Genomic DNA, 26,169 nt, shown 5'->3' with positions numbered 1-26,169 from the left:
CCCAGCCAAAAACTGCAAAAAACAAAAACAAAAACAAAAAACTGTCATTCATGACATTTCTAAGTTGGTTTTTCTTATGGAAAGTTTCAACCTATGTACAGCTAGTCACTAGTGCCTTCAAAATTTTACACTAGCCCTTCTATTTCTAAACCACCACTCTTTAAACTTAAAAACTGGCTCTTCCAAACAGATTACCCTGATAAATCCCTCCTGGGTGCATCACTCCCATGGTGATGGAATATTACCTAAAATTAGAGAATATTTTGTTTAAAACATCACTTTACCATATATTAACTGTATAACCCTCAGTAAGTCACAAATATAACTTCTCAAATGCCTCAATCAATAAAATAGAATTGGAATCTGAAGACTGAAAACTATTAGTGTACTAACAACCATTAGTCTACAGAAAAGTTGTATATGGTCAGCAGCATTTTTTTTAACCCAATTCATTGCCTTTAGATGAGAAATTCACCCTGCTGACTGCCTACTTGCCACAGACCCTATCATTCTTTCACTTTACATAGACTACTTCTAGTTTGTTCATTTCTAGTCTGGAGCCTAAACGCAATTAAGTTCCCACTCACTGAATCAGATGATCACTAAGATTTTATATAGTTAGTTTTCATAAGGTCATTTTCCCCAATAGAAAGTATAGATAGTGATTCATAAAATTATATAATAATTTCAATAATGTAAAGAGTCATAAAGCTGATCTAGCAAAATCCAATTCTTTTATCATGACACAGATGAAAAGACTAAAGACAAACTGCTTAAGTTTCTTGTTCAGAGATTCCTAACATATGTTAGTGCTAGGCAACTCAAATCAACAAACATTATTGAAATATTTATTTTGTGTAAAATTCTATGCTGCTGATACAGGACAAGTGGCATCCCACCCAGCTCGTGGAGCTGGGGGGAGTGGACTGGCTGCCTCCACCTTGGTGATTTTGGTGCGGTGGCAGCAAGTAGCTGAACCAGCGGGCTGGAGGGTGGGCAGGGGCATTTCCTAGGCCTGGGAATATAAAGAATTGTAGCCATTCATTTGCCACCCAGTCATGCCCCAGACACATTGTCCCAGACATGACCCAGACATGTCCCAGATAGCTAAAGGTAACTACCAAGCCCCACTAAATGTAACTACTAAGGGCCAGACATGTCCCAGACACTCTAAATGTAACTATCAAGCCCCACTAAACGTAATGTAACTACCCAGGGCCCCATGCGACTATATATACCCCTAGACAAAGAGCCTAGACACCCACAGACAGAAAGACAGAGAAAGAGAGAGCTTTTCTCTCCTGACTTGGGTTTTCTCTCTCTGCCAGGAGTTCTGGCACTTCTGTATTCTTTTCTGCAAATAAATCCTGTCTCACCACTGATCTGTGGTCCATGGATTCATTCTTCAATCACTGAGACCAAGAACCTATTGAAGAGCGAAATTCAGGTTATCACTGCCACTATAAAAAGAAACATGAACTGCCTCTACCTCTCAAAGATACCTAAGCTAGTAAAGGGCACAGGCACACATACATGAAGCCATTATAGAAGACACACACGCTAAAAGGAAGGAGAAATGGGTTTCTTTCAGTTCTAGAAAGAGTTGAGAAAACTTCCTGAAAGGGAAGCCTCTGAACAAGAGTTTGAACAATGTGCAGACTGTTGTTATAAACAGGAAGCAAGGGTACAATAGGGAAAACCAAGAAGCAGTAAATAAACAGTATATTCAGAAAAAGTAAGTAAATCATTATGGTGTGGAGTGATAGAAGATAATTCTAAGAAAGCAAAGTGCAGACAAACACTAAGCATAAGTGTTTCCTATTTTCTTCATTAACCCACCTCTTCATCCCCCTAGGATTCAAAAACCTAGGACAGGGCTAAATATGATAGGAATTCAATAATAATTTATAATAATAGAAACACAAGGACAGCCAGGATTTAGAGTGAAATTATTACTTGCCATACATGTACTAGACACTTCATGTGTTACTCATTTAACCCTCACTAAAAAAGAATCTATGATAGGCACTAATATTACTCTTCTATCACATAAGAGATAACTGAACCTTAGAAAGAATAAATAGCTTTTACAAAACGCACTGTTAAAATGGATGCTTATCTAACTTATCTGTCTCAAAAGTCTACGAACTAAACCAAGATAAACGCTAACAAATTAGCCAACCAGAAAATTTACAATCAGATTACCTATCTCTAAACAGAAAAGAGACGATAAAGGAAATTATCCCAGAGAAATGTCTAGCTAGATGGTACTCTCTAACTTTAAAAGAAGGGTTTTGTACTAACGTCACAGCATGCTCTGAAGAATACAGTATAAATCTCCAAAACTTCCTGTAACTGAATGGCCTTGGACAAGTTATTTTACGTTTGGGGGCTTCAATTTCCTTGTCTGAAAAATGGGTATAACAGTAACTACTTGTAATATAAGAATGAGATAACGTAGATAGTGCGCTTAACGCAGTGTCAGGAACGAAGTAAATTAAACCGCGATTGTCTACAACACAGTCCCTGCCCACGTAAGAAGTTAACAAGAGGTAACCAGAAGAGTTTGACGAGTCCATATGGAGATGAAATAGTCAATTTCCCTTGACTATTGGCCCTTGGGCAATGGGTAATTCCGATTCCTGAAGGACTATGTAAGTAGTGGCAGAAAAATAGGGAGACAAAGCAGAGATTGTCTTGTTCGCTTCACTGGCTCCAGAGCTTAACGCACAATCCCGGACACCCGCGCTCAGTAAATGACTTAATTGACCGACTGACTAGTAAGAAGCCCCGGGCCCTTCTGAAACTCCGAGGCGAAAGACTTACCCCAAGGCCAGCTTCCCCGAGTTCCTCAGGTTCTGTGTCCATAACGCACCTGCAGCATCAACACAAGCGGTCAACTCAGACTCCACCTCGACTCCCTCCAGGCCCTTTACCACTAGTAGATCCTTACCCAACTGTCTCAGGACTGCCGCCGCCATCTTTCTGCCTTCCCCTACGGAAGCCGACGAGTTCAAACGTCAAGGGAACACGTGCGCGCCAGACTCCAGCTTTCCTCCGGATAGGGAGACCCAGTCACGTGTACGCCTAAAGGGTTGTCATGGAGCCCGCCAACGGGCGGCGGTTGCTCAAGGTGTGGTCAGACAATACTTGCTTGGAAATGAATGACTTAATAAAGGCCGAAAATTACTGGGCTTCCGTAAATTCACCTGGGTCCAGAAAAATTGTGAAGCCTTACCTCACAAATGGTTTTTTAGAGTTTTGGGGGGTTTGGGGTTTCTTTTTGAGACGGAGTCTCACTTTGTCGCCCTGGGGAGAGTGCCATGGAGTCATAGCTCATAGCAACCTAAAACTCTTGGGCTCGAGCCATCCTCTTGAAAGGAGTAGGGAACAGAGATCTTGAACAAGCCCCCAAACTCGGGGGGAGGGGGCGGTGTCTCGTTTTTCTTGTTATAACTACCTCTACGGCATAAGTTTGTTGTAAAGATCACTTAAAATCGTGTGAAACCTCTTTTAAAGAACGAATGGTTCAAATATCATGTATGATCTGAAAGAGATCAAAAGAGTTAATATTCATTAGGCACTTAACTACCGTATTTATCTGGCAGGCATTTCGCTGAATTTCATTTATTCCTGACACCAATCCAACAAGGCATGGATTATCATTTGGTTAAAGTCTCTTAGCTAACAACTACAAGTGGTCAATCCAGGGCTGGGTGCCTCCAAAATCTGTGCTCCTAGACGCATCCAAATATTTATTTGACCTCTCTACATTAAAGATAAGCATTTTATGTTTGTTTGCTACATATGCAGGAGTGCCAGATGTCCATTGAAAACAAGCAATACAGACATAGTGCATAATCTGAGCATTATAGCATGCTGAACATTGGAATGAAACTTCCATTTTTCTTCCACAGCACTTATCACACAGAGTTCCCACACAAGTTGGCGTTCAATGAAGCAAATCACAAGTCACTCCATTTCCTTCTCTTTAATCTTTGAGCACCAAGTACCCAGAGCCAAAATTTCCACCAAGTTGCAGAAACTGTTCCTTTCCATTTTGATTTCAGATTCATAATTTTATTCTTTGTATATTGGCGTCTTGCGTGTATCTTTCAATCATCTCCATAACTAGCGAACGCCCTGGCACAAAGCGTTAAAAAGATACTGAACCAGATAGCGGTTAAACAAATCCAAAGAATAAACTGGCAGCGTGGGGAGGCAGCTCCACCGGTCCTTTTGTGTCTTGCTATGCAAAGCGAAGAATGCCCTGGATCTGGGCTTCCACAACACCAGGCGCTCGCTAGGGTTGTGGTGGACCTCGCGCAGCAAGCGAGGCTGAGGAGCAGAGCTGTACAGCAGAGTTCTGCGTACGCGGCCCCACCCTTCTCATTTCGGTGTCTGCGTGAACCGAGTGCGCGGTGCTGTTTGGGCCTCGGTACGCGCCGTAGCGGCAGCCCGAGGAGGCGGAGCTTAGCGTCATCCCGCCCACCCCGGCGTGGGGCTGCGCACGGTCTGCCCCAGTGGCTGCTTCCTTCACCTCCCGCGGCCTGTGGCAATGGGGCCGGAGCCGCGGACGCTGCCTCCTTCCCCCAACTGGTACTGCGCCCGCTGCAGCGATGCGGTGCCCGGAGGCCTCTTTGGCTTCGCGGCGCGTACCTCCGTCTTCATTGTCCGCGTGGGCCCGGGAGCCGGCGCGATCCCGGGGACTCCCCAGTTTCGAGGTAACTCCCCACCTGTGGGCCCTCGCCTTCCCGCGCTACCCGGGGTCGCCGAGTGGGCATCTCCCGCCACTCCTTTTTCTACAGATAGTAAAACTGAGGCCCAGGTAGGGGGAAGAGTCTGCTCTTAGCCGCCAAACTGATTTGCGTTCATTCTCTTAGAGTGAGCTACCCCGGAGTGTAACCTACCTGTCCCGCCTCCTGGCTTGCACGTGGAGACCGGTCGCTTACTGAAGTTAGCCTCGTCTAGACCTGGCCATTTAGAACATTTTAGGCTTCCTTCGCCTACCCAGTGCGTTCTAGGCCCCTGGGAACCTTCTTGGGATTAGGTGCTGCCTACAGCTCAGACCCTAAGTAAGGTCCTGCGGATATGTGATACTCAGTTCTGTAAGATGAGTGGATTGAGCCAGATGCTTTCAGATTCCAAACTAGGCTTTGACTGTGCCTTGGACTCCGATGTGCTAGATATTTTATTCTAAACGACTTCTCTATTCTAATTTACTTTATTCTAAACGACTTCTAGATTTAAATAAGAAGCATTTCAGGCTCGGAGCCCGTGGCTTAGTGAGTAGGGCCCCAACCACATACACAGAAGCTGGCGCGTTCGAGCCCGGGCCGGGCCTGCTAAAGAACAATGGCAATTGCAACCAAAAAAAAAAAAAAAAAAAAGGCCGGGCGTTGTGGCGGGCGTCTGTAGTCCCAGCTACTCGGGAGGCTGAGGCAAGAAAATCGCTTAAGCCGAAGAGTTTGAGGTTGCTGTGAGCTGTGATGCTATGGCACTCTAACTGGGGGCGACGTAGTGAGACTCTGTCTCAAAAAAAAAAACAAAAAAAAGGGTGGCGCCTGTGGCTCAAGGAGTAGGGTGCCGGTCCCATATGCCAGAGGTGGTGGGTTCAAACCCAGCCCTGGCCAAAAAAAAAAAAGCACTTTAACAGTCTTCGTTTGAGATGCTTTCCAGCCTGTGACTTAAGTACAGCACAGGATATCAACATCATTTTACAGTTTAGGGGGGTTGAGGTAATTTGTCAAGAGATACAGTGACATATCTGAAGTGTCCTGCTAGCACTTGGGGGTTCTAGTAGTGAGTGGATATTTTTGTTATACTACAGGTTAAGCAACTCCACCGCATTTGTTTACTCATTGTCCAACAACAGGGATTCTGTGAGGAATCTCCCCTAGCACTTTAATTAACCTAAGGTCTCCTTTTGCTTGAAGTCATAGGAGAGTTGGTGGGACACACGGATAGAGTATCTGGCTTCACGTTTTCTCATCACCTTGGTCAGTACAACCTCTGTGCCACCAGCTCTGATGATGGTACTGTGAAAATCTGGGATGTAGAAACAAAAACAGTTGTGACAGAACATGCGCTCCATCAGGTACTGTGACTTACTGATTTCTCAGACTGTTTTTGTATGTCTGTGCTGAGAGGTTCTGTTTCAAGTATAGTTTTGCTACCTCATCTGTGCAAGTGCAACTTGTATAATTGTGTTTGTTAATTAGATAAGAAATCATATAGTATGTGTCTCAACTTTTTGAGAGGAGATGCATATAAACCTGCAGGGCACACTACCCTGCCACCTGTTTTTGCAAATAGTTTTATTCATTTGAGTGTTATCGGTGGCTGCCTTCATGCTACAGCAGCTGAGTAGATGAAACAAGAACAGTATGGCCCTCACAGTCTAAAATGTTTACTCTCTGGTTATTTACATAAGATAGATTTTTGACATAAATTGTAAATGAGTGAATGAAACTCATTTTTAAACTAAATGGTTATTTGACATACCTACTTCAGCGAACAAAGGAAAGGGAAAGACCCCTTTAATCTTTGAAAGAACTTTTCATTAAGCTATTAAAAGAAGAAAAATATGTTAATGATTCTTTGGTCCCCAGTAGTTTAAATTTTCACATAATTTTGTTACTACAATGTTGCTATACAAATAGTACTACCAGGTATTCTTAAGTACCTCTAATGTACCTAGCATTATGCTGGTTTGTGATACGGGTTAAAAATTAAGTAAAAGTTCAACATTGACAAATGAGAAACATACATTTTTGTTTTGTTTTAAAGCATACAATATCAGCATTGCATTGGTCTCCTCAAGTAAAGGACTTAGTAGTATCTGGGGATGAAAAAGGAGTAGTTTTCTGTTACTGGCTCAACAGAAATGACAGCCAGCACCTCTTTATAGAACCCAGGACAATTTTCTGTCTTACCTGTTCACCTCATCATGAAGATTTCATAGCCATTGGGTAAGTACTATGCTGTATATAATGTTGATTTATTTCTTTTTTTTTTTTTTTTTGCAGTTTTTGGCCGGGTCTGGGTTTGAACCGGCCACCTCCGGCATATGGGGCCGGTGCCCTACTGCTTTGAGCCACAGGCGCCTGTTTATGATCATATTTTGCATTTGCTTTCTATTCTCCCATCCCTTCATTATTCAAAGGATAACCATCTATATTAACTGCTTTCCCTGAACCCTTAACATCCTTTATTCTTATAAATATACTTACTATCTCTTCTTCTACCCCCTGTTTGTTTTTGTTTCTTTGCTTTCCATGATACTGTACTTTCATCATTATTGATGTCTAATTCCTCCATTCAGTCTCCAAATGTAATGTCTTCTTTCACCTTTTTCTCCCACTGTAATGTCCTTGGGGTATGACATGAACTCCCATAGTATCAGAAGACTCTGTTCTGTTTTCTTGTTCTGAGCATTCCCTTAAGATTAATAAAGTGATGTGCCATTGGGATCTGTCTCCTTGTTGATCATCAGCATTGTTTGACATGAACTGCCTAAGTGAACATTCTTTTTTTTCCTTAACACTTCATGTATTTCTTGTTCAAAGATATCTGTTCCCTCCAGTTTTAAGATTTGGCATAAACAACTTTATGAGAATGTTGAAGGAGAAAGTCTGACTGGAGTGAATTCAAGTGACAGGAGTGGGGTGGGGAATTAGAGGTGGGGATAAGGTAAAGGAGATAGGCAGAGACAACTTTTTCACAAAACTTGTAAAAATTTGTGTAGACATGAAGCCATGGGAGGTAGATATTATCATAGGGGTATTAAATGGAAGATACCAAGAGCATGTTTTTAAGTGAGGCTTAAAAAGAAGGCCAGCTGGTTGCAAGAATAAACTAATAAATATAGCAGTGATGTTGAGAAGAGAGAAGTTGGATTCAAATGACAAATAGAATAGCTGAGAATATGGAAAGAGGTACAGTTTGCTTGATAGAACTATTTGAAAGAGGAGGATATTCCATTTTATGGCTTCTGATTTTCTCAGGCATAAGTTAGAGTGGCAGAGTCAGATTCAGTATTGTGTTGGAATGGATGAAGAGTTAAAAACAGTCATCTCGGGCGGCGCCTGTGGCTCAAGGAGTAGGGCGCCAGTCCCATATGCCAGAGGTGGTGGGTTCAAGCCCAGCCCCGGCCAAAAAAAAAACAACACACACCCACAAAAAAGAAAGAAAACAGTCATCTCACAGTGTAGGAAAATGAACTTACTAAGGAAAATTGTAGGTCTTTTGTTTACATGAGTGTCATGCTAAGGATCGAAGTCACAAATTTAAAGTAAACTACTCAAACTAATTGAGAAAGGAGATGATTGGATTCAGCCAGTTTTGGAGTTTTATACCATGAATATCCTTGAGGGAAAAAGAGACAAGGGCTCTAATAGTGTTTTTTAAAAAATGACTATAAATGCCCCATGATCATATCAATGTACACAGCTATGATGTAATAAAAAAAAAAATCACAGATGGAGTAGATATGTAGTACAAACACATTAAAGGAAAATATGGAAATACAAAGAAAAAAAAGAGAAAAACAATACACAGCTTAGAAACTTGTCTGAGGTTACTTACCACTACAGAGGAAAAAAAGAACTATATGTTCCCTGAAAATCTGCCTATTCTAGTAACTTGTGGATATAATTATCTTTCCTTTGCATTGGAAAACTTTCATGGACTCTGACTTTGAGGAAAGTTTATTATTCTGCATGTTTAACATGAGGAAAGTTTATTATTCTGCATGTTTAACATAAGCTATCTTACTTGGGTGAGGATGGTGATGATCCTCAGATATAGTCACTATGATCAAAATTAATTTGATTAATTTTGACATTGTAATTTTGACATTTGTAATTTGATTAATGTAAATGACATTTTAAAATATGTGATAAAAATAATAGTTGAAATATATTATCCAGTCCTACAAGCCTAACAGAGAATTTAAGTCTAATGATTTGATTATTAGAGTATAAAATTCACCTCCAAACTATTAAATATTTTATTACAGAAAAAAAAAATGACTATAATGATGGATCATGAAATGTGTGGAGCTTTGAGGAAGGATAGGGAGACAAGTGTAGATGAATGATAGTGAAAATGTAAGGGTCTGTGGATTGGTGGTCTTGTGAAGTGGGAGCAGTGTTGCAGTGGAGATACTAGAAAGAGTAAGCAGATCTCACTTATTTACTTAGGCGATCTTCAGTGATTATCCTCAGAAAGTTTGATTCAAATTTCACAATTACCTATCTCATGACAGTTGTATTGTATAACTTGGTGATTTTCAAAGTATAATCTTTGAAGACTGACATATTCTATTCTTTTTTCAAAATAAAGCAGTGCTAGTATTTTTCCCTGTGGAGTTGTATGATGTGTAGAAAGTATAAATAGAACCTTTTTGCAGAGTGCAATTTTGTACTTTCCAATAAAGCAAAGATGTACACATCCTACATCCTGCCAGTTGTATTACTAGACGTCAAAGCTGAAATTGTCTTAATGTGTATATAAGAAAATGAATAGGCTCGGTGCCTGTAGCTCAGCAGCTAGGATGCCAGCCACATACACTGGAGCTGGCGAGTTCAAATCCAGCCCAGGCCTGCCAAACAACAATGAGAACTACAACCAAAAAATAGCCGGGCATTGTGGCGGGTGCCTGTACTCCCAGCTACTTGAGAGCATGAGGAAAGAGAATCGCTTAAGCCCAAGAGTTTAAGGTCACTGTGAGCTGTGACCCCACAGTACTCTACCCAGGGTGACATAGTGAGACTCTGTCTAAAAAAAAAAAAGAAATGAACAGCAGTGAAAAATGGAAGCCCTTCAAAAGGAAAATGAATAAATTGTGGTATATTTGCATAATGTGATGCTGATATAATAGTATGAATGCAGAATTACATGTGTCAACCTTGATGACTCACAAACAGAATGAGTGAAAAAACCAAGCTGCAGAAAGATAGATTACATGATACTATTTATATGAAGTTTTAAAATGTATATTATGTATTTTATACACAGCAGAACCTCTATAAATTGACCACCCAAGAGACTGTAACAGACTGGCCAACATCCGGGAGTGGTCAACATAAGGAACGTTCATTGAGTACAAGTGGTCTCTGCAGTCTATGAAAATTAGGTCAACTTAAGGAGGTGGTCAATTTAGGGAGGTGATTGACTATGGAGGTTCTGCTGTATTGTGGTATGTATAAGGAATATTTACAAAGAAAGGCTAGGAGTGATTTGACACAAATTTACAAATAGTGATTTGCCTCTGGGTAAAGGAAGAAAAGAAATTTTTTGATTTAAGGGAGGGTTCAGTACTCATTAGATCTAAGAAACAGTAGATAAAATTGTATCTCCTCTCTGAGGAGGAGAGAGATTTGATTGAGGTGGGATATTCAGGGGACTTCAGCTCTATCGGTAATTATTTTTTTCTTAAACTAAGTGGTAGATACTTTCTTCTGTATCTGCAATAATTCATGTTTTAAAAGCTATTAGGATTTCTCACTTCTCAATTCATAAAATGACAACCTTGGAATATGCAGGTCTGGAGCAAAGAGTTCTGTAGCTTTTGTTAAGATCACAGATAGAAAAGTAGTATCACGGGTGGTGCCTGTGGCTCAGTCGGTAGTGCGCCGGCCCCATATACCGAGGGTGACGGGTTCAAACCCGGCCCCAGCCAAACTGCAACCAAAAAATAGCCGGGCGTTGTGGCGGGTGCCTGTAGTCCCAGCTACTCGGGAGGCTGAGGCAAGAGAATCGCTTAAGCCCTGGAGTTGGAGGTTGCTGTGAGCTGTGTGACACCACGGCACTCTACCGAGGGCCATAAAGTGAGACTCTGTCTCTACAAAAAAAAAAGAAAAGAAAAGTAGAATCACTTGTCAAAAGGAGATTTTTTTTTCAGTGCACTAGGACAAATTTGTCTCTAATGGAAGAGTTGCTGTATCCCTATATGAACCATTTTTCTGTAAGTTCTCTTAGAACAAAAGTATGTTCTACTGTTTGTGCTTTGTACCAGGCAACATATCCATTATTACTTAGGGACAAGAGTTTCATGATGGAAAATCGTTTTAAAACCAGGAAGCAAAAGATGAGCGCATTAGAAAAAGGACAAAACGAAATTAGTTTTTGTTCTCTTTCTTCTCCCCCATCCCAAATGCACCTTTTAAAAATGCACAATGGGGGATGGTGCCTATGGCTCAAAGGGGTAGGGTGCCGGCCCCATATGCTGGAGGTGGTAGGTTCAAACCCAGCCCTGGCCAAAAAATGCGGGGTGACGCCTGTGGCGCAGTGAGTAGGGCACCGGCCCTATATACTGAGAGTGGCTGGTTCAAACCCAGTCCTGGCCAAATTGCAACAAAAGAAATAGCCAGGCATTGTGGTGGGCACCTGTAGTCCCAGCTACTTGGGAGGCTGAGGCAAGAGAATCGCCTAAGCCCAAGAGCTGGAAGTTGCTATGAGTTGTGATGCCACGGCACCCTACTGAGGATGACAAAGTGAGACTGTCTCAAAAAAAAAAAAAAAAATGCACAATGGGCTTGGCGCCCATAGCATAGTGGTGACAGCACCAGCCACATACACCAAGGCTGGCAGGTTCAAAACCGGCCCAGGCCTCTTAAACAACAATGACAACTGCAACAAAAAAAATAGCCACGCGTTGTGGCAAGTGCCTGTAGTCCCAGCTACTTGGAAGGCTGAGACAAGTGAATTGCTTAAGCCCTAGAGTTGGAGGTTGCTGTGAGCTGTGACGCAATGGCACTCTACTAAGGGCGACATAGTGAGACTCTATCTCACAAAAAAAAAAAAAAAATGCACAATGGTAACTCCTAAGTCAAAATATTTTCTAGAGAGACTGTTCTGTCTTCATTTTTCTGTGATATTTATCTCTGTTTTTTCCAGCTACAAGGATGGCATAGTAGTTATAATTGACATCAGTAAGAAAGGAGAAGTTATTCACAGGTTTCGAGGCCATGATGATGAAATCCATTCCGTAGTCTGGTGTCCCCTGCCTGGTGAAGATTGTTTATCCATAAATCCAGAAGAAAATTCAGGTAGAGATGATTTAAGGGAGGGTTCAGTACTCATTAGATCTAAGAAACAGTAGATAAAATTGTATCTTAAGAATTCTATGTAAAACTTTAGATTTTATTGATCAGATCTATAAAAAGAGATAGCTAATTTTAGTGGGGACTTGCAAACTAATTTTTCTTTGACAAGTACAAGTTTAATGAAAATTAAATACAAAATTACCATCTCTTTCCTAGAAGAACCTGAAATTCCTAGTGGAAAAGTTACGACACAAACTGCAGTAACAAAAGGCTGTTTCTTAGCCACTGGAAGCAAAGATCAAACCATTCGAATATGGAGCTGCTCTAGAGGCCGAGGTAAAATTGATATTTGATGTTTCTATTGTAATGTCACCTGTGGTGATCCCATAGAAGTAGAAGCTTTTGTTCTGTCTTCTCGTACTGAGGGTGTGTTCCGTCTGAAAGTAGTTTTTTACTTTTCTGTCCAGAGGTTGTAGTTTTTTACTTTTCTGTCCAGAGGTTTACTTCCCCGATTGAGCCTGAACTAGTAGAATTCTCTGTACTCTGAACAGTTGGAGATGAGAGTTTCTGATGGATTGTAGGAGAAGAAAGGATCCCTGCTTTGTAGGATTACAATTTGCCGTGGAGAGCAAGTTATTTGTTATAAGGAATATTAAAACATAGCAAGGTCTGGAACACAGGAATGGAAGAGGTCTCTGGAGTTAGAGCTTTTAATACCCAAATGCAGAATAAATAACATATGCCCAGCATAGAAGCATATATTTAAATGTAAAAGCTCAGTTTGTTCAAATTATGCAGACCCTCAGTTATTTACCTTTCCCAAGCTTCTTTTTGAACAGAACTTTTATAAACTTTAAGTTTGTAAATTGAGAGAATCTCTAGAGAGAACATTACCTTGTAATAAAATACACCACTTTTCTCTTTTGAGTGGCCTCTCTTTCTCTACTTTTTACTCCCAGCTTTTATTTTATTTTATTTTATTTTATTTTATTATTTTTTTTTTTTTTGGTAGAGACAGAGTCTCACTGTACTGCCCTCTGGTAGAGTGCCGTGGCGTCACATGGCTCACAGCAACCTCTAACTCTTGGGCTTATGCGATTCTCTTGCCTCAGCCTCCCGAGCAGCTGGGACTACAGGCGCCCGCCACAGCGCCCGGCTATTTTTTTGTTGCAGTTCAGCTGGGGCTGGGTTTGAACCCGCCACCCTTGGTATATGGGGCCGGCGCCCTACTCACTGAGCCACAGGCGCCGCCCAATATTTTATTTTTTTTTTGTAGAGACAGAGTCTCACTTTATGGCCCTCGGTAGAGTGCCGTGGCCTCACACAGCTCACAGCAACCTCCAACTCCTGGGCTTAAGCGATTCTCTTGCCTCAGCCTCCCAAGTAGCTGGGACTACGGGCGCCCGCCACAATGCCCAGCTATTTTTTTGTTGCAGTTTGGCCGGGGCCGGGTTTGAACCCACCACCCTCGGTATATGGGGCCGGCGCCTTACCAACTGAGCCACAGGTGCCGCCCTACTCCCAGCTTTTAAAATGGTGGTAAAAATACATATAACATGTTATAAAATTTATCATCTTAAACCACATTTAAATGTATATTTAAGTGGTTTTAAATATATTCAGAATGTTATACACCATTATCACCATCTGTCTTACGCTCCCCCACTTAAGCACCCTCACTTAAGCTCAAGAGTTTGAGGTTGCTATGAGCTGTGATGCCACAGCACTCTACCAAGGGTGATATGGTAGGACTCTGTCAAGGGAAAAAAAAAAAGGAACCACTGGCTAGTAGTGTGTTTTGTGGAGATAATCGCTAACTACATGTTGACTGCCAAATTTTTCCTCTTTGTTGCATTTCTTGCCAACGAAAAGAAGTAATCTCAACTTTCGTCTTTCCAACTTTGGAGTTGTGTTACCACTTCATGGCATACAACCTAGTTAGGTTACCACATGGGTTGTCAATTCTAATTGGGAGCACATTTTCCCAGATAAAAAATATTCTTAATATGCATGACAGGCTACAAAAGCTTATTTGACCTAAATGTAGTTAGACTATTATAACCACTACTGATAATGATACTTCCATGAATGAATTTCCATCTAAATTCTAAGTAACCAGACTAATAAACTTTTAAACCATGGACTGCGTATTGTGAACTGTTGGTGACTTCATGCATGTACTTTCATTGTCTTGAGTGCCCATTGACCTTCTTTTAATCCACAGGAGTGATGATTTTGAAATTGCCCTTTCTGAAAAGAAGAGGAGGGGGTATAGATCCAACTGTTAAGGAGCGTCTTTGGTTGACACTCCATTGGTCCAGTAATCAGCCAACACAGCTGGTATCTAGCTGTTTTGGGTAAGCCTTTTTTTGGTTGTTTTCTCTGATATACAGTAGGACCACCATAGTTAACCACTTCCTTAAGTTGACCTAATTTTCATAGACAAACATGCACCACGTGTATCTATCAGTGCAATAGGCCTAGTTCCTTATGTATATACCACCTCCATTTTATTGACCAGTTCATTGCAGTCTTTTGGGTGGTCAACTTACAGAGGTTCTACCATATTTATTTTTCCTGTTTGGCCACAGGGATTCCTAGGCTACTTTTTTTTTTTTTTGGCCAGGGCTGGATTTGAACCCTCCACCTCCAGCATATGGGGCCGGCGCCCTACTCCTTGAGCCACAGGTGCCACCCCGGCTACTTTTTTATGGATAATAAAAGATGGAGAAAGGACTACTTGAGGCTTATATTATGATGGGCCATTTGGAATAAGAAAATCATGCAACAAATACCTGCTCTGTCTAACAGAGTTGTAAAAAGAGCAAGTAAGTCTAGCCTTATAGTGCAGACCCTAAAGTTAGCAGAACTAAATTTCGGAATCAATCTGTTACTTGCTTTGTGTTCATGAGCAAGACTGTTTACTTTTTTGAGCTTCATCACTTTGTGCATAGAAAGGGGAGATAGTTATTAATATTTTCTATCTCTTAGGATGGTTATGGCCATTCAGTGAACAAAATTTATTAAGCAACTGCTTCTAGTTGCTTCTAGAAGTGCTTTTAATGACAAAGTCCCTTAAATGAAGAAAGAGTAAAGCACGTAGAAATTTCCTAAAAATGTTAACTATGGCCTTACTCCCTTACTACCCCCCAAAAGAGATATATCTTAAAGCTTTGTGGGCTAGGCAAATTTTGGTGCTATTTTATAATTACAACTATTAGAGAAATCTGTTTAAGAGATAGTCTAATACATTCATATGATTCAAGAAATGAAAGTAAGCTAGGAGCCGTGACTCATGCCTATAATCCTGGCACTCTGGGATGCCAAGGTGAATGCATTGCTTTTGCTCAGGAGCTAAGCAAGAGCAAGACCCTATCTCTACTTAAAATAGAATACCTAGCTGGGTGTCATGGCGGGCACCTGTAGTCCCAGCTACTTGGGACACTGTGGATCACTTGAGCCCAAGAGTTCGAAGTTGCTGTGAGCTAAGATGATGCCATGGCACTACACTACCCGGGTAACAGAGGAGGCTCTGTCTCAGGAAAAAAAAAAAAAAAGAAAAAGAAACAATTTAACAATAAAGCATCCTTCCCACCTCTGTACTCCCTAACTGCTTGGTTCCTTTCTCTGACCAGTGACACGTTTTTTAATGTGTGTTCTAGACATATTTTGTGCATATTTCAAAATAAGCATTTTCTTTTCTTAAAGGATCAGTTAACAGAAATTATTTTGAAACTGGCTCAATAATCACTTGTTTTTAGATTGCTTATGCAAGAACTAATGCTTGCGTTCTTCCTTCACAGAGGTGAACTGCTGCTATGGGATCTCACCCAGTCTTGGAGACGGAAGTACACCCTCTTTAGTGCTTCATCAGAAGGGCAGAATCATTCAAGAATTGTGTTTAATTTATGTCCTTTACAAACTGAGGATGACAAACAGCTGCTACTTTCCACATCCATGGATAGAGATGTAAGAACTGCTTGTTTGTGTTCAACAGTTTATAACTTGGATGGAATTAGAGGGCTTTTTCAAACCACCCATCAGTCTTCATACACCACCCTTGGCTCCAATTTTAGAGTCACGATTATTGATTGACACTAAATATATCAATAGTATAGGAGTAGGGGAAATTTCAGGAACCGCCAAGTTGCTTTTTTGTGAAAGCAGACTTACAAAAGAAGAGTAGGTGTGTCCAGGCAGGTATGTGTAAGATCCTTCTACTGTGGCTTTTCCTGGTCTTTAGTTTATTTCCCTGAGAGAATTGGCTTTATTTAAGAGTCTGTAACCTTATTGCTTTGCAGGTAAGCTAGGTTTATTTGATAGACTTTGTTTTCTCTTAGGTCCTTCTGTTAAACAAGTGATAATTAAAAACTTACTACTCTTCCTTCCCTGGACATGATATTTTGCTTTTTAATATAGCAGTTCTTTGATTTTTCTGCTATACTGATATCTTTACCCCCTGAGTTTGCTCAATGAGGTTACTAGTGCCTAATGTAGTAGAAAGACCACTGAACTCGCAAAACAGGAAACATGGGTTCTACTTTATTCATTTTGTCACCCTGAATTCACTTGACATCTCTAGAATGTATTTATTCTCTTATAATAAATATATTCCAAAATCCTTTTGAGCTATGTAATTTGTTGCTGATGTTCTTTTCTAAAAGATAATTTTTCTAATTCCTACTAGAAGACTGAAATGACTTAATCCTTACCCATTCTTTGAGCCTATGCCATTTGAAATATTGGATTCCTTTCCCTATTTCTCTGCCCTTTTTATGTGTAAGCCCTTACCTTTAATCTTTTCAGATAAAATGTTGGGACATGGCCACCCTGGAGTGTTGCTGGACCCTGCCTTCCCTTGGTGGGTTTGCCTACAGTCTGGCTTTCTCTCCTGTGGACGTAGGCTGTTTGGCTATAGGCGTTGGGGATAGTATGATCCGTGTATGGAATACGCTCTCCATAAAGAACAATTATGATGTGAAAAATTTTTGGCAGGGTGTGAAGTCCAAGGTTACAGCGGTAAGGATGCTTTCTTTGAACTTGCTTTGAACATTTTTCAAATATTTCTTTTATGGAGAATATCTGTTCATTTCAATGAACTATATTAGGAATCAAAATTGTTTAAAAATATTTTCAATGAAGTTTGAAACTAGGAAAGTAGAAAAACCCTCTAACCAAACCCCTTATTACCAAATGCAGAGTTTAAAATTGTAAAGGCAAGATACATTGTTATAATACAAGCACATGTAATAGTATCAAACTATTAAAGCTGGGCACAGTGTCTCACACCTGTAATCCTAGCACTATGGGTGGCTGTGGCAAGTGGAGTGCTTGAGCTCAGGGATTCAATATCAGCCTGAGCAAGAGTACAACCCCATCTCTACTAAAAGTAAAAAAAAGCCAGGCATTTTGGAAGACACCTATAGTCTCAGCTGCTCAGGAGGCTGAGACAAGAGGGTCACTTGAGCCCAAAAGTTTGAGGTCGCTATGAGATATGACACCATGGCACTCTACCCAGGGTGACAGAGTGAGACTCTGTCTCAAAAATAAAAATGATAGCATAGGGCGGCACTCGTAGCTCAGTGGGTAGGGCGCTGGCCACATACAATGAAGCTGGCAGGTTGTTGCCTGCACCAGCTAAAGCAACAGTGACAACGGCAACAACAACAACAACAAAAAAAAATAGGCATTGTGGCAGGTGCCTGTGGTCCCAGGCACTTGGGAGGCTGAGGCAAGAGAATCACTTAAGAGTTGGAGGTTGCTGTGAGTTGTGACACCACGGCACTCTACCCAGGGCCACAGCTTGAGACTCTGTCTCAAAAAATATAAAAAGCATAGATCTTTCTTTGATATGGAAGATATAAATGATTCATAAAAATGCAAATTATGAAATATGGAATGAAGGTTACAAAACAGTATAATTTTTTGTTTTTCTCTGAATTTATGTCTCTGTCGTAACTATTTAGTCTAAAAGCACCAAATGTTTGTGGTTTAAAAAGAAAACTGAACAATACAAAAGAATAGAAAGCAAATATTTTTTTTCTCGTCCTCTACTGCAATCCCCTACTCCTGTAATCCAGAGAGCCCTCTGTTGATAATTTATATCTTTCCAAATTTTCTTAATAAAATTATATTTTCTAAATTGTTCTAGAATATTTTATTCCCACTCTGTAGTGTGTCATATACATCATTTAAGTATTTAAACCTCCCTGTTTTCAATTGCATATATCTAAGTTAATTCATGAAAATGTCTGGAAAAAGGCATAAAGTTGGCAGTGGCTTTTTTTAGATAGATTACAGGTGACTTTCACTTTGTCTTTAGTATACTTTTTCTCTTTTAAATAATGACAATTAGAAATCAAAAGCAAGAAAATTTTCCATTTGAATACCTAAAGAATAACATAAGGATTCCCTGAATTTTATGACCCTTTTCTTATATATTCTCACTTCAGAACTCTTTTTTTTTTTTTTTTTTTTTTATAGCTGTGCTGGCACCCAACCAAGGAAGGTTGCTTAGCTTTTGGAACTGATGATGGAAAAGTGGGATTGTATGACACATACTCCAACAAGTAAGAAAGCAATGATTCTTGTTTAGTGCATTAACCAAAATGTCCATGATAGATTTAATATTGAGTTCATAAATCTGGCTGTACATCAAAATTGCATAGATAACTTTTAAAAATAAGATTCTGAGGGCGGCGCCTGTGGCTCAAGGAGTAGGGCGCCAGTCCCATATGCCGTAGGTGGTGGGTTCAAACCCAGCCCCGGCAAAAAAAAATAAATAAATAAATAAGATTCTGGGCTGGACATAGTGGCTTAGACCTGTAATCCTAGCATTCTGGGAGACTGGACTAGGAGGATCACTTGAACTCAGGAGCTCCACACCAGCCTGAGCAAAGGAGACTCTGTCTCTACTAAAAATAGAAAAATTATCTAGGTATGCACCTATAGTCCTAGCTACTTGGGAGGCTGAGGCAAGAGGATTGCTTGAACCCAAGATTTTGAGGTTACTGTAATGTAGGCTGAGGCCAAGGCACTCTAGCCAGAGTGATAGTAATACTGTGTCTCAAAAAGAAGAGGGTGGCGCTCGTAGCTCAGTGGTTAGGGTGCTGGCCACATACACTGGGACTGGCAGATTCAAACCCAGCCTGGGCCTGCTAAACAACAATGACAACTGCAGTAAAAAAATAGCCAGGCATTGTGGCTGTCACCTGTAGCCCTAGCTACTTGGGAGGCTGAGGCAAGAGAATCGCTTAAGCCCAAGAGTTGGAGGTTGCTGTGAGCTGTGACACCATGGCACTCTACCAAGGGTGACATAGTGTAGTTGTGGTTGTAGTTGTCATTGTCGTTAGCAGGCCCAGGCCAGGTTCAAACCTGCCAGTCCTGGTGTATGTGGCTAGCGCCCTAACCACTGAGCTACGAGCACGGAGCCTGTTTGTTCTCTACTGAGATAATGTTTCACTCACTGTTTCCCAAGCTGATTTCAAACCCCTGGACTGGAACAGTCCTGCCTTGGCCTTCCACGTAGCTGGGACTATAGGCATGCACTACCACACCCAGTTTTACACTGTTTTCATTTGAAAACAAAATAATTTAAGTAGCTTTGTATCATTGCAAAATTGCTAATTCTGTTAAATAATATCCCTTGGTTATTATAAGCAGAATATTCAGACTAATACTAGAAAAGGCATATAGCAGGAGGAAGGGCATTGCTATAGAGATTGTTACGCATTTAGCCAGCACTGCTTGTTCTGTTTCTTTTAGCTAAAGAAATTGTGGTTCATACAGGGGTGGAAAACCTGTGGTCTTAGAGCCATTTGTGGCCTTTTGGATCCTTGAATGAAACTTTTTAACTGAATCCAAATTTTATAGAACAAACCCTTGAAAAGGGTTGCAGCAGAGAAAGGTGAAGCTTTCTTGTCTCTTTTGTTGCTTAAAAGAAAATAGTCTCTTTTTGTGGGGGGGACAGAGTCTCACTATGTCACCCTTGGTGGAGTGCTGTGGCATCATAGCTCACAGCATCCTCAAACTCCTGGGCTTAAGCAGTTCTCTTGCCTTAGCCTCCCGAGTAGCTGGGACTACAGGCGCCTGCCACAATGGCCAACTATTTTTTTTGTTACAGTTGTCATTGAGGTTTAGCTGGCCCGGGTCAGATTTGAACCCCGCCACCCTCCGTGTATGTAGCTGCTGCCTTAACTATTGTGCTATGGATGCCAAGCAAAAGAGAACAATCTTGAAATCAGAATGCCATAGGTTCCACACCCATAGAAATAAGTATGTCATAAGCTAATTTAGTCATAGGTTTTAGAATTCTAAAACCATACAAAGAATATAATTCACATTAAATATAGTAACAATGCTGCCCTTTTTTTCCCTACAAAGCTAAACATTCTTTATTGACATTTCGTGTACCATTGTCACCACAACAACCCTAGAAAACATTCTTAAGGGCAAGCGTTCTTTAAAAGATGGCCAAAAATTAGAAATGTGTCTGCCTTGAAATTATTTTTTTTCTTTTTTTGAGACAGAGTCTCAAGCTGTCACCCTGGGTAGAGTGCATTGGCGTCACAGCTCACAGCAACCTCCAATCTTGGGCTTAAGCGATTCTCTAGCCTCCCAAGCAGCTGGGACTACAGGTACCCACCGCAACACCCAGCTGTGCCTTCAAATCTTATCTCAGTTTAAGAATATTGGCTTGGCACCTGTAGCTTAGCGGCTAGGCACTGGCCACATACACCGGGGCTGGCAGATTCAAACCCGGCCTGGGCCTACTCAACAACAATGACAACTGCAACAAAAATATAGCCAGACGTGTGGCAGGCGCCTGTAGTCCCAACTGCTTGGGAGGCTGAGGCAAGAGAATCGCTTAAGCCCAAGAGAGTTTGAGGTTGCTGTGAGCTGTGTGACGCCACGGCATTCTACTGAGGGCGACATAGTAAAACTATCTTAAAAAAAAAAAGTGTTAATGGCACAGGGTAAGCCTAAAATGATTTTTCTAGTCTTACTTGTCTATAAGGTGAATACAGTTGGATAGTAATAATATACACACTGGCCAGATGGGTAAGAGTACCATTTTTTTCCTGGTAAAGTGTATTTGGAACTTAATCATTTTGGTAGTAGATACCATTACATGGTATCTTATTTAACTGCAATCAACTATTTGGAGAAAAATATACATAAATATTTTCCTTCACTATCAGCAACTAAGTTTATAATAAGGAACCTTTGGAAAAAGATGGTCTGGGCTGGGTGTAATAGCTCATGCCTGTAATCCTACCACTCTGGGAGACTGAGGTAGGAGGATCCCTCATTAGGAGTTTGAGAGCAGTATGAGCAAGAGTGAGACCCAGTCTCTACTAAAATAGAAAAATTAGCCAGGTATTGTGGCAGGCACCTGTAGTCCCAGCTACTTGGGAGGCTGAGGCAAGAAGATCACGTGGGCCCAGGGGTTTGAGGTTGTTGTGAGTTAGGCTGATGCCACAGTACTCTAGCCTGGGTGAACTGAGTAAAACTTTCTGTAAAAAAGAACAATAGAAAAATTAGCTAGGCGTGCTAGTGCATGCCTGTAGTCCTAGCTACTTAGGGCTGAGGCAGGAGGATCACTAGAGCCCAGGAGTTTGAGGCTACAGTGAGTTATGATGATACTACTGTACTCTACCCAGAATGACAAAGTTAGACTCTGTCTCAAAAAATATAGAAAGAAAAAAAAAGGTGGTCTGTTTCCATTATGCCTTTTTGTTTAAATCTGTCTGTTCTCTTCTTCCCTTATCCCCCACCACCACCATCACCAAAAGACCTCCACAGATTTCTAGCACATATCATAAGAAGACTGTGTACACATTAGCGTGGGGGCCACCAGTACCCCCCATGTCCCTTGGTAAGTGTCTGAACCATTTTATTTTTTTTCTTTTTCTTTTTTTCTTTTTATACTTTTTTCCCCCTTATAAACTATGGCAGGAAGTCTGACCCCATCCTGTAACAAATGTGAGTATTCCCTTTCTTTCAGTTTAATCCTGGTATATTAGAGCTAGATAAGAGTCCTAAATGTTCTAGTGTAGTAACTGCTTATGTCCCCAGGGGTTCATGAAGACAGTAGTGGCAAGTCAGAAATGAGGATCACTGGGAGAAACCACCCAATAATAATAAGCTTCCCCAAACTCTAACTAAAGCCATGTTTCTTCTCTGTGAACTGTTTCATGGTTGCGCTGGATCTTGATAATGTTCCTCACTAAAACTTGCTGTCAGTTTTTAATTTTATCAGCGTTAGGATATTATTTTAGTATACTAATGGAATAATGATCATTTGTTTTCACCCACAATTAAAGCAAACCTAGAATTTCTGAAATGTCCTCTTACTTTTTGATCAACTTTTTTCCCCTTTCCCTCTTCTAGCACCTCAGCCTTATCTTTTTTGTCTCTTTTGTCTCTAAAGTAATAGGTCTTTTGTAATATCTTTTAAAAAGAGTATATTCAACAAAAGTTTCTAATCAACTTTTCTTAACCATCAAGGACAAAATTTCTGTAATCACCAGAACTCAAGCAGCATTGGAATTTATGATTCATTCATTCAATGAATGTTTATTGAATACTTCATTTGTTATCTGGCAGTGGTGAAAACAAAACTTGCCTTTTCAGAAACCTACCAGAATCACTGTTAGCTTCATAAAAATTAACAAGAGGATTGCTATAATACTAAGGAAATCACTGCTTTGAGGACAGCTCTCTAGAGTTAGTCACAGGAAACTCCATAGTCCTGCAGTTCCATATATTTAAATGCCTAAAGAATAGAGTACTCATTTGTGGAAGAACAAGCAAATGTCCTCATTCTTAAAACAAAGAATGTTTGTTTTCTGGTCCCAGAAATAGCCCACCTCTATTTTGAATTTTAGCCTGCCTCTTATTTTGAATGTCAGAAGAATGTTTAAAGCAAATATGTTACATCAGAAATTGCAGGAGTATACTTTTTTTACTTCTCCCAACAGTGGTGTTCTGATGGAAAAAACAATGACTTTATTCCAAAGTATAAGTATGTTTTAAATATAAGCTTCTTTTAAAACAACTCACAGAATGATATGGTTGTACCATAACAACAAATAGCTAAGCTGGGGATGTACAAAACTGATAAACTTTCTTTTCTTGTCTCATAGGAGGAGAAGGAGATAGACCTTCCCTTACTTTATATAGCTGTGGAGGAGAAGGGACTGTGTTACAGCATAACCCTTGGAAGCTTAGTGGAGAGGCCTTTGACATCAACAAACTCATCAGGGACACCAATTCAATCAAAGTGCGTTTTTGTGGTCCTATAGTCTTTTCTTACTCTCTCAGTATTACAGTTTCCTCTGGGTTTCCCATCTTGCATAATTAATTCCAATATTAGAGATAATCATGATGATAAGTCAGATTTCCTAGATGTTCTTAAAAGGATCTAAGTGAATTCGTGGGTTATAACATATCAGGAGTCTTTATTCTTGAACAAAACTACTACCAAAAAAAATTTTTTTTCTCAAGTGCAGTGATGATTTCTTACTATAAAGTTTCAGATTTTGCATATAAAATACGCTTTTCAGGCCAACCACTTTAACCAAAGTGATGCTGTAGTAAAAATAACTTAGTATAGTATGGTGTCCAAATGCAACTACAAAGTGTTTTTCTCAAGAAAAATATGTCATTTTGTTTTTAATTTTTTAGAGAAGTAATTTTAAATATATTTTAAAAAGCAGAAATAGTACAAATAATTCCCTTATTTATATCCAGATTCCCATGTTTAATTTCATTTGCTTTACCCTTCTATCAGTATATCTGTATGCCAGATTGTCTTTAAGTCAGAGCTTAAATGTTGTTTCCTTACCTTTTCAAATGAGCATCTGTTTAATTTTTGCTTACTATTTTTGTATGGCTAGCTTAAAAGTAACATTTAATCATAATTGAAGTATATTTATTGATTATATTCCTTATCATCGTAAATATTATCTGAATATTAACATTCAACAATAAAGGAGACAAAATTCCTGTTCTTAACAAGCTTTTAATTTAGTGGCAGTTGAATGAATGCATTAGTTTATACTATGAGTCTGGGCTAGAAATAGAAATTTAGAATCCCTTCATGCAAAAATTTAGAATCCCTTCATTTGGGGCTGTGCTTGTGGCTCAGTGGGTAGGGCACCGGCCCTATCTACCAAGGGTGGCGGGCGCCTGTAGTCCCAGCTACTTGGGAGGCTGAAGCAAGAGAATCACCTAAGCCCAGGAGTTGGAGGTTGCTGTGAGCTGTGTGATGCCACAGCACTCTACCAAGGGCGATAAGTGAGACTCTGTCTATACAAAAAAAAAAAGCAAAGATAGAATTTGGGGCATGTAGGTGAAGTAGGCTTAAGAGATAAGAGGGCCCAGGCAGCCTTGGGAAATACTAACGTGTGAAGGTAGGGGGGAAGGAAGCTTTGAAAAAGATAGGAAGGAAACAAAGAGAACGTGTATAGAGCTTTTGTTTACGGACCATGAACTCTCTTGTCGTCAAAGCCAGTGGCCCATTTCTTTATTGTGGGGTAAACATTTCACAAGGTGAAACACTGTAGACTTTCAGTGCTTATTGGTTTCTCTCTTTTTGTCTCTGTTAGGAAATTAGAATACTCATTCTTAGTAGTTATTTTATGATTATATAGATCATTTACAAGAATGGCTGTTGTATAACTGGCACATTTTTAACTCTAGGGATTTTTTTCTTCATGCTGTCATCATTGATTTGTATGATACGTGGAGAGTGCAATGTTTATAGTCAAGATTGGTTTGTTTTGCTTTCTAGTACAAATTGCCTGTACACACAGAGATCAGCTGGAAAGCAGATGGCAAAATCATGGCTCTTGGCAATGAAGATGGGTATGTATTTGTCTCTTTAAAATGTATAATTGCACATATATTGGATCACAAGCTGGCTAATGCCATCTGTAATGTTGTTGAGGAAGCTCAATATATTTGATATTCTGATTTATCTTTCATATTATTGACTGATCCAAGAGCTTTCTGTGTCTTTGAGAACTATAGAATTATTTGGGTATTTTCAGGCCAAAGAGAATATTTGGCTACTCTGTTTTAGCCATTTTATGCCTCACAAAGTGTTCATTTGTATTTCACTGCCAAAATCTCGCTTTGTTTTTTTAAAGTAAATCTAGGCAGAAATGCTTTTAAGATCTCAGTATTATCTTGTCCAGTATGGATAATAACATAGTCCTTATTTAACCACTGGTTTATTCCTGTAGCTTCTCCCTGTCACCATTTATTGTGAATGCCTTTAAACACAACTTTCCAGGGATTGTTAGAATTCTTTTTTTTGTTATTTTTAGATCTTTATTAACAGGTGATTATAATTTTTGACTCCTATTGTTCAGGACTTTTATGTTTTTATTTTTTCTATTGTTTCAGATTAATTTGAAAGTACAAAGAATTAGGTTGCAATGTTTGCAGATTTTTGGTAGAGTCCCTCTTATAATTGTGTCCTGCCTTCAAGAGGTGTGCCATTCCCCCTAACACTGTGCCCTTTAAATAGGAGCACACACTGCCCCCTTTCTGCTCTCCCTACTTCCTAGTTTCCCTGCCCACCACCTTGAACTGCTTTGAGTTTTTCTCTTATGTGAGTGTGTATTAGATGATCTGCTGGCTTCATGTTAGAATTGAGTACAATGGATTCTTGCTCCTCCATTCTTGTGATGCTTTACTAAGAAGAATTTGTTTCAATTCCATCCAGGTTAATACAAAAGATGTAAAAGTCTCCATCTTTTTTAGTGGCTAAATAGTATTCCATGGTATATATATACCACAGCTTGTTAATTTATTCCTAGGTTAGTGGGCATTTAGGTTGTTTCCATATTTTAGTGACTGTAAATTTAGGGCAGATGTCCTTATGATAAAATGATTTTTTTTTTCTCCTGGGTAGATTCCTAGTAATGGGATTGCAGAATCAAATGAGAGGTCTAGTTTGAGTTCTTTGAGGGTTCTCCATACTTCCTTCAAAAAAGGTTGTATTAGTTTGCAGTCCCACCAGCAGTGTAAAACTGTTGCCTTCTCTACATCCCCGCCAGTATCTGCAGCTTTGAGACTTTGTGATGCAGGCCATTCTCACTGGGCTCAG

The 26,169-nt window shown here is 40.1% G+C and overlaps 2 protein-coding genes across 3 annotated transcripts in view; one reads left to right on the top strand and one right to left on the bottom strand.

Annotated features, from left to right (window-relative positions):
* The window catches only part of MRPL22 (mitochondrial ribosomal protein L22), a 46,880-nt gene extending 43,819 nt beyond the window's left edge, over positions 1-3,061 (bottom strand). The window contains exons 1-2 of the mRNA XM_053566568.1: positions 2,954-3,061; positions 2,827-2,875 (exon numbers count right to left, since the gene is read on the bottom strand). Coding sequence (XP_053422543.1) covers positions 2,827-2,875; positions 2,954-2,981 — 77 coding nt within the window. The 5' untranslated portion in view covers positions 2,982-3,061. The remainder of the gene's footprint in view (positions 1-2,826; positions 2,876-2,953) is intronic.
* Positions 3,062-4,496: 1,435 nt separating this feature from the next.
* The window catches only part of GEMIN5 (gem nuclear organelle associated protein 5), a 68,564-nt gene continuing 46,891 nt past the window's right edge, over positions 4,497-26,169 (top strand). Inside the window, exons 1-12 of one of the 2 annotated variants that reach the window (XM_053567099.1) lie at positions 4,497-4,724; positions 5,937-6,097; positions 6,790-6,971; positions 11,902-12,053; positions 12,267-12,386; positions 14,275-14,407; positions 15,854-16,019; positions 16,857-17,069; positions 18,534-18,619; positions 21,845-21,927; positions 23,198-23,334; positions 24,847-24,920. In XM_053567099.1, coding sequence (XP_053423074.1) covers positions 4,559-4,724; positions 5,937-6,097; positions 6,790-6,971; positions 11,902-12,053; positions 12,267-12,386; positions 14,275-14,407; positions 15,854-16,019; positions 16,857-17,069; positions 18,534-18,619; positions 21,845-21,927; positions 23,198-23,334; positions 24,847-24,920 — 1,673 coding nt within the window. In that variant the 5' untranslated portion in view covers positions 4,497-4,558. The remainder of the gene's footprint in view (positions 4,725-5,936; positions 6,098-6,789; positions 6,972-11,901; positions 12,054-12,266; positions 12,387-14,274; positions 14,408-15,853; positions 16,020-16,856; positions 17,070-18,533; positions 18,620-21,844; positions 21,928-23,197; positions 23,335-24,846; positions 24,921-26,169) is intronic. The other variant, XM_053567100.1, reaches the window with a different exon arrangement.

Source organism: Nycticebus coucang, chromosome 17 (genome assembly GCF_027406575.1).
Source record: "Nycticebus coucang isolate mNycCou1 chromosome 17, mNycCou1.pri, whole genome shotgun sequence".
Lineage (NCBI taxonomy): Eukaryota > Metazoa > Chordata > Mammalia > Primates > Lorisidae > Nycticebus > Nycticebus coucang.
The sequence above is the reverse complement of the archived record's forward strand: the minus strand, read 5'-3'. Positions and strand labels throughout refer to the sequence as shown.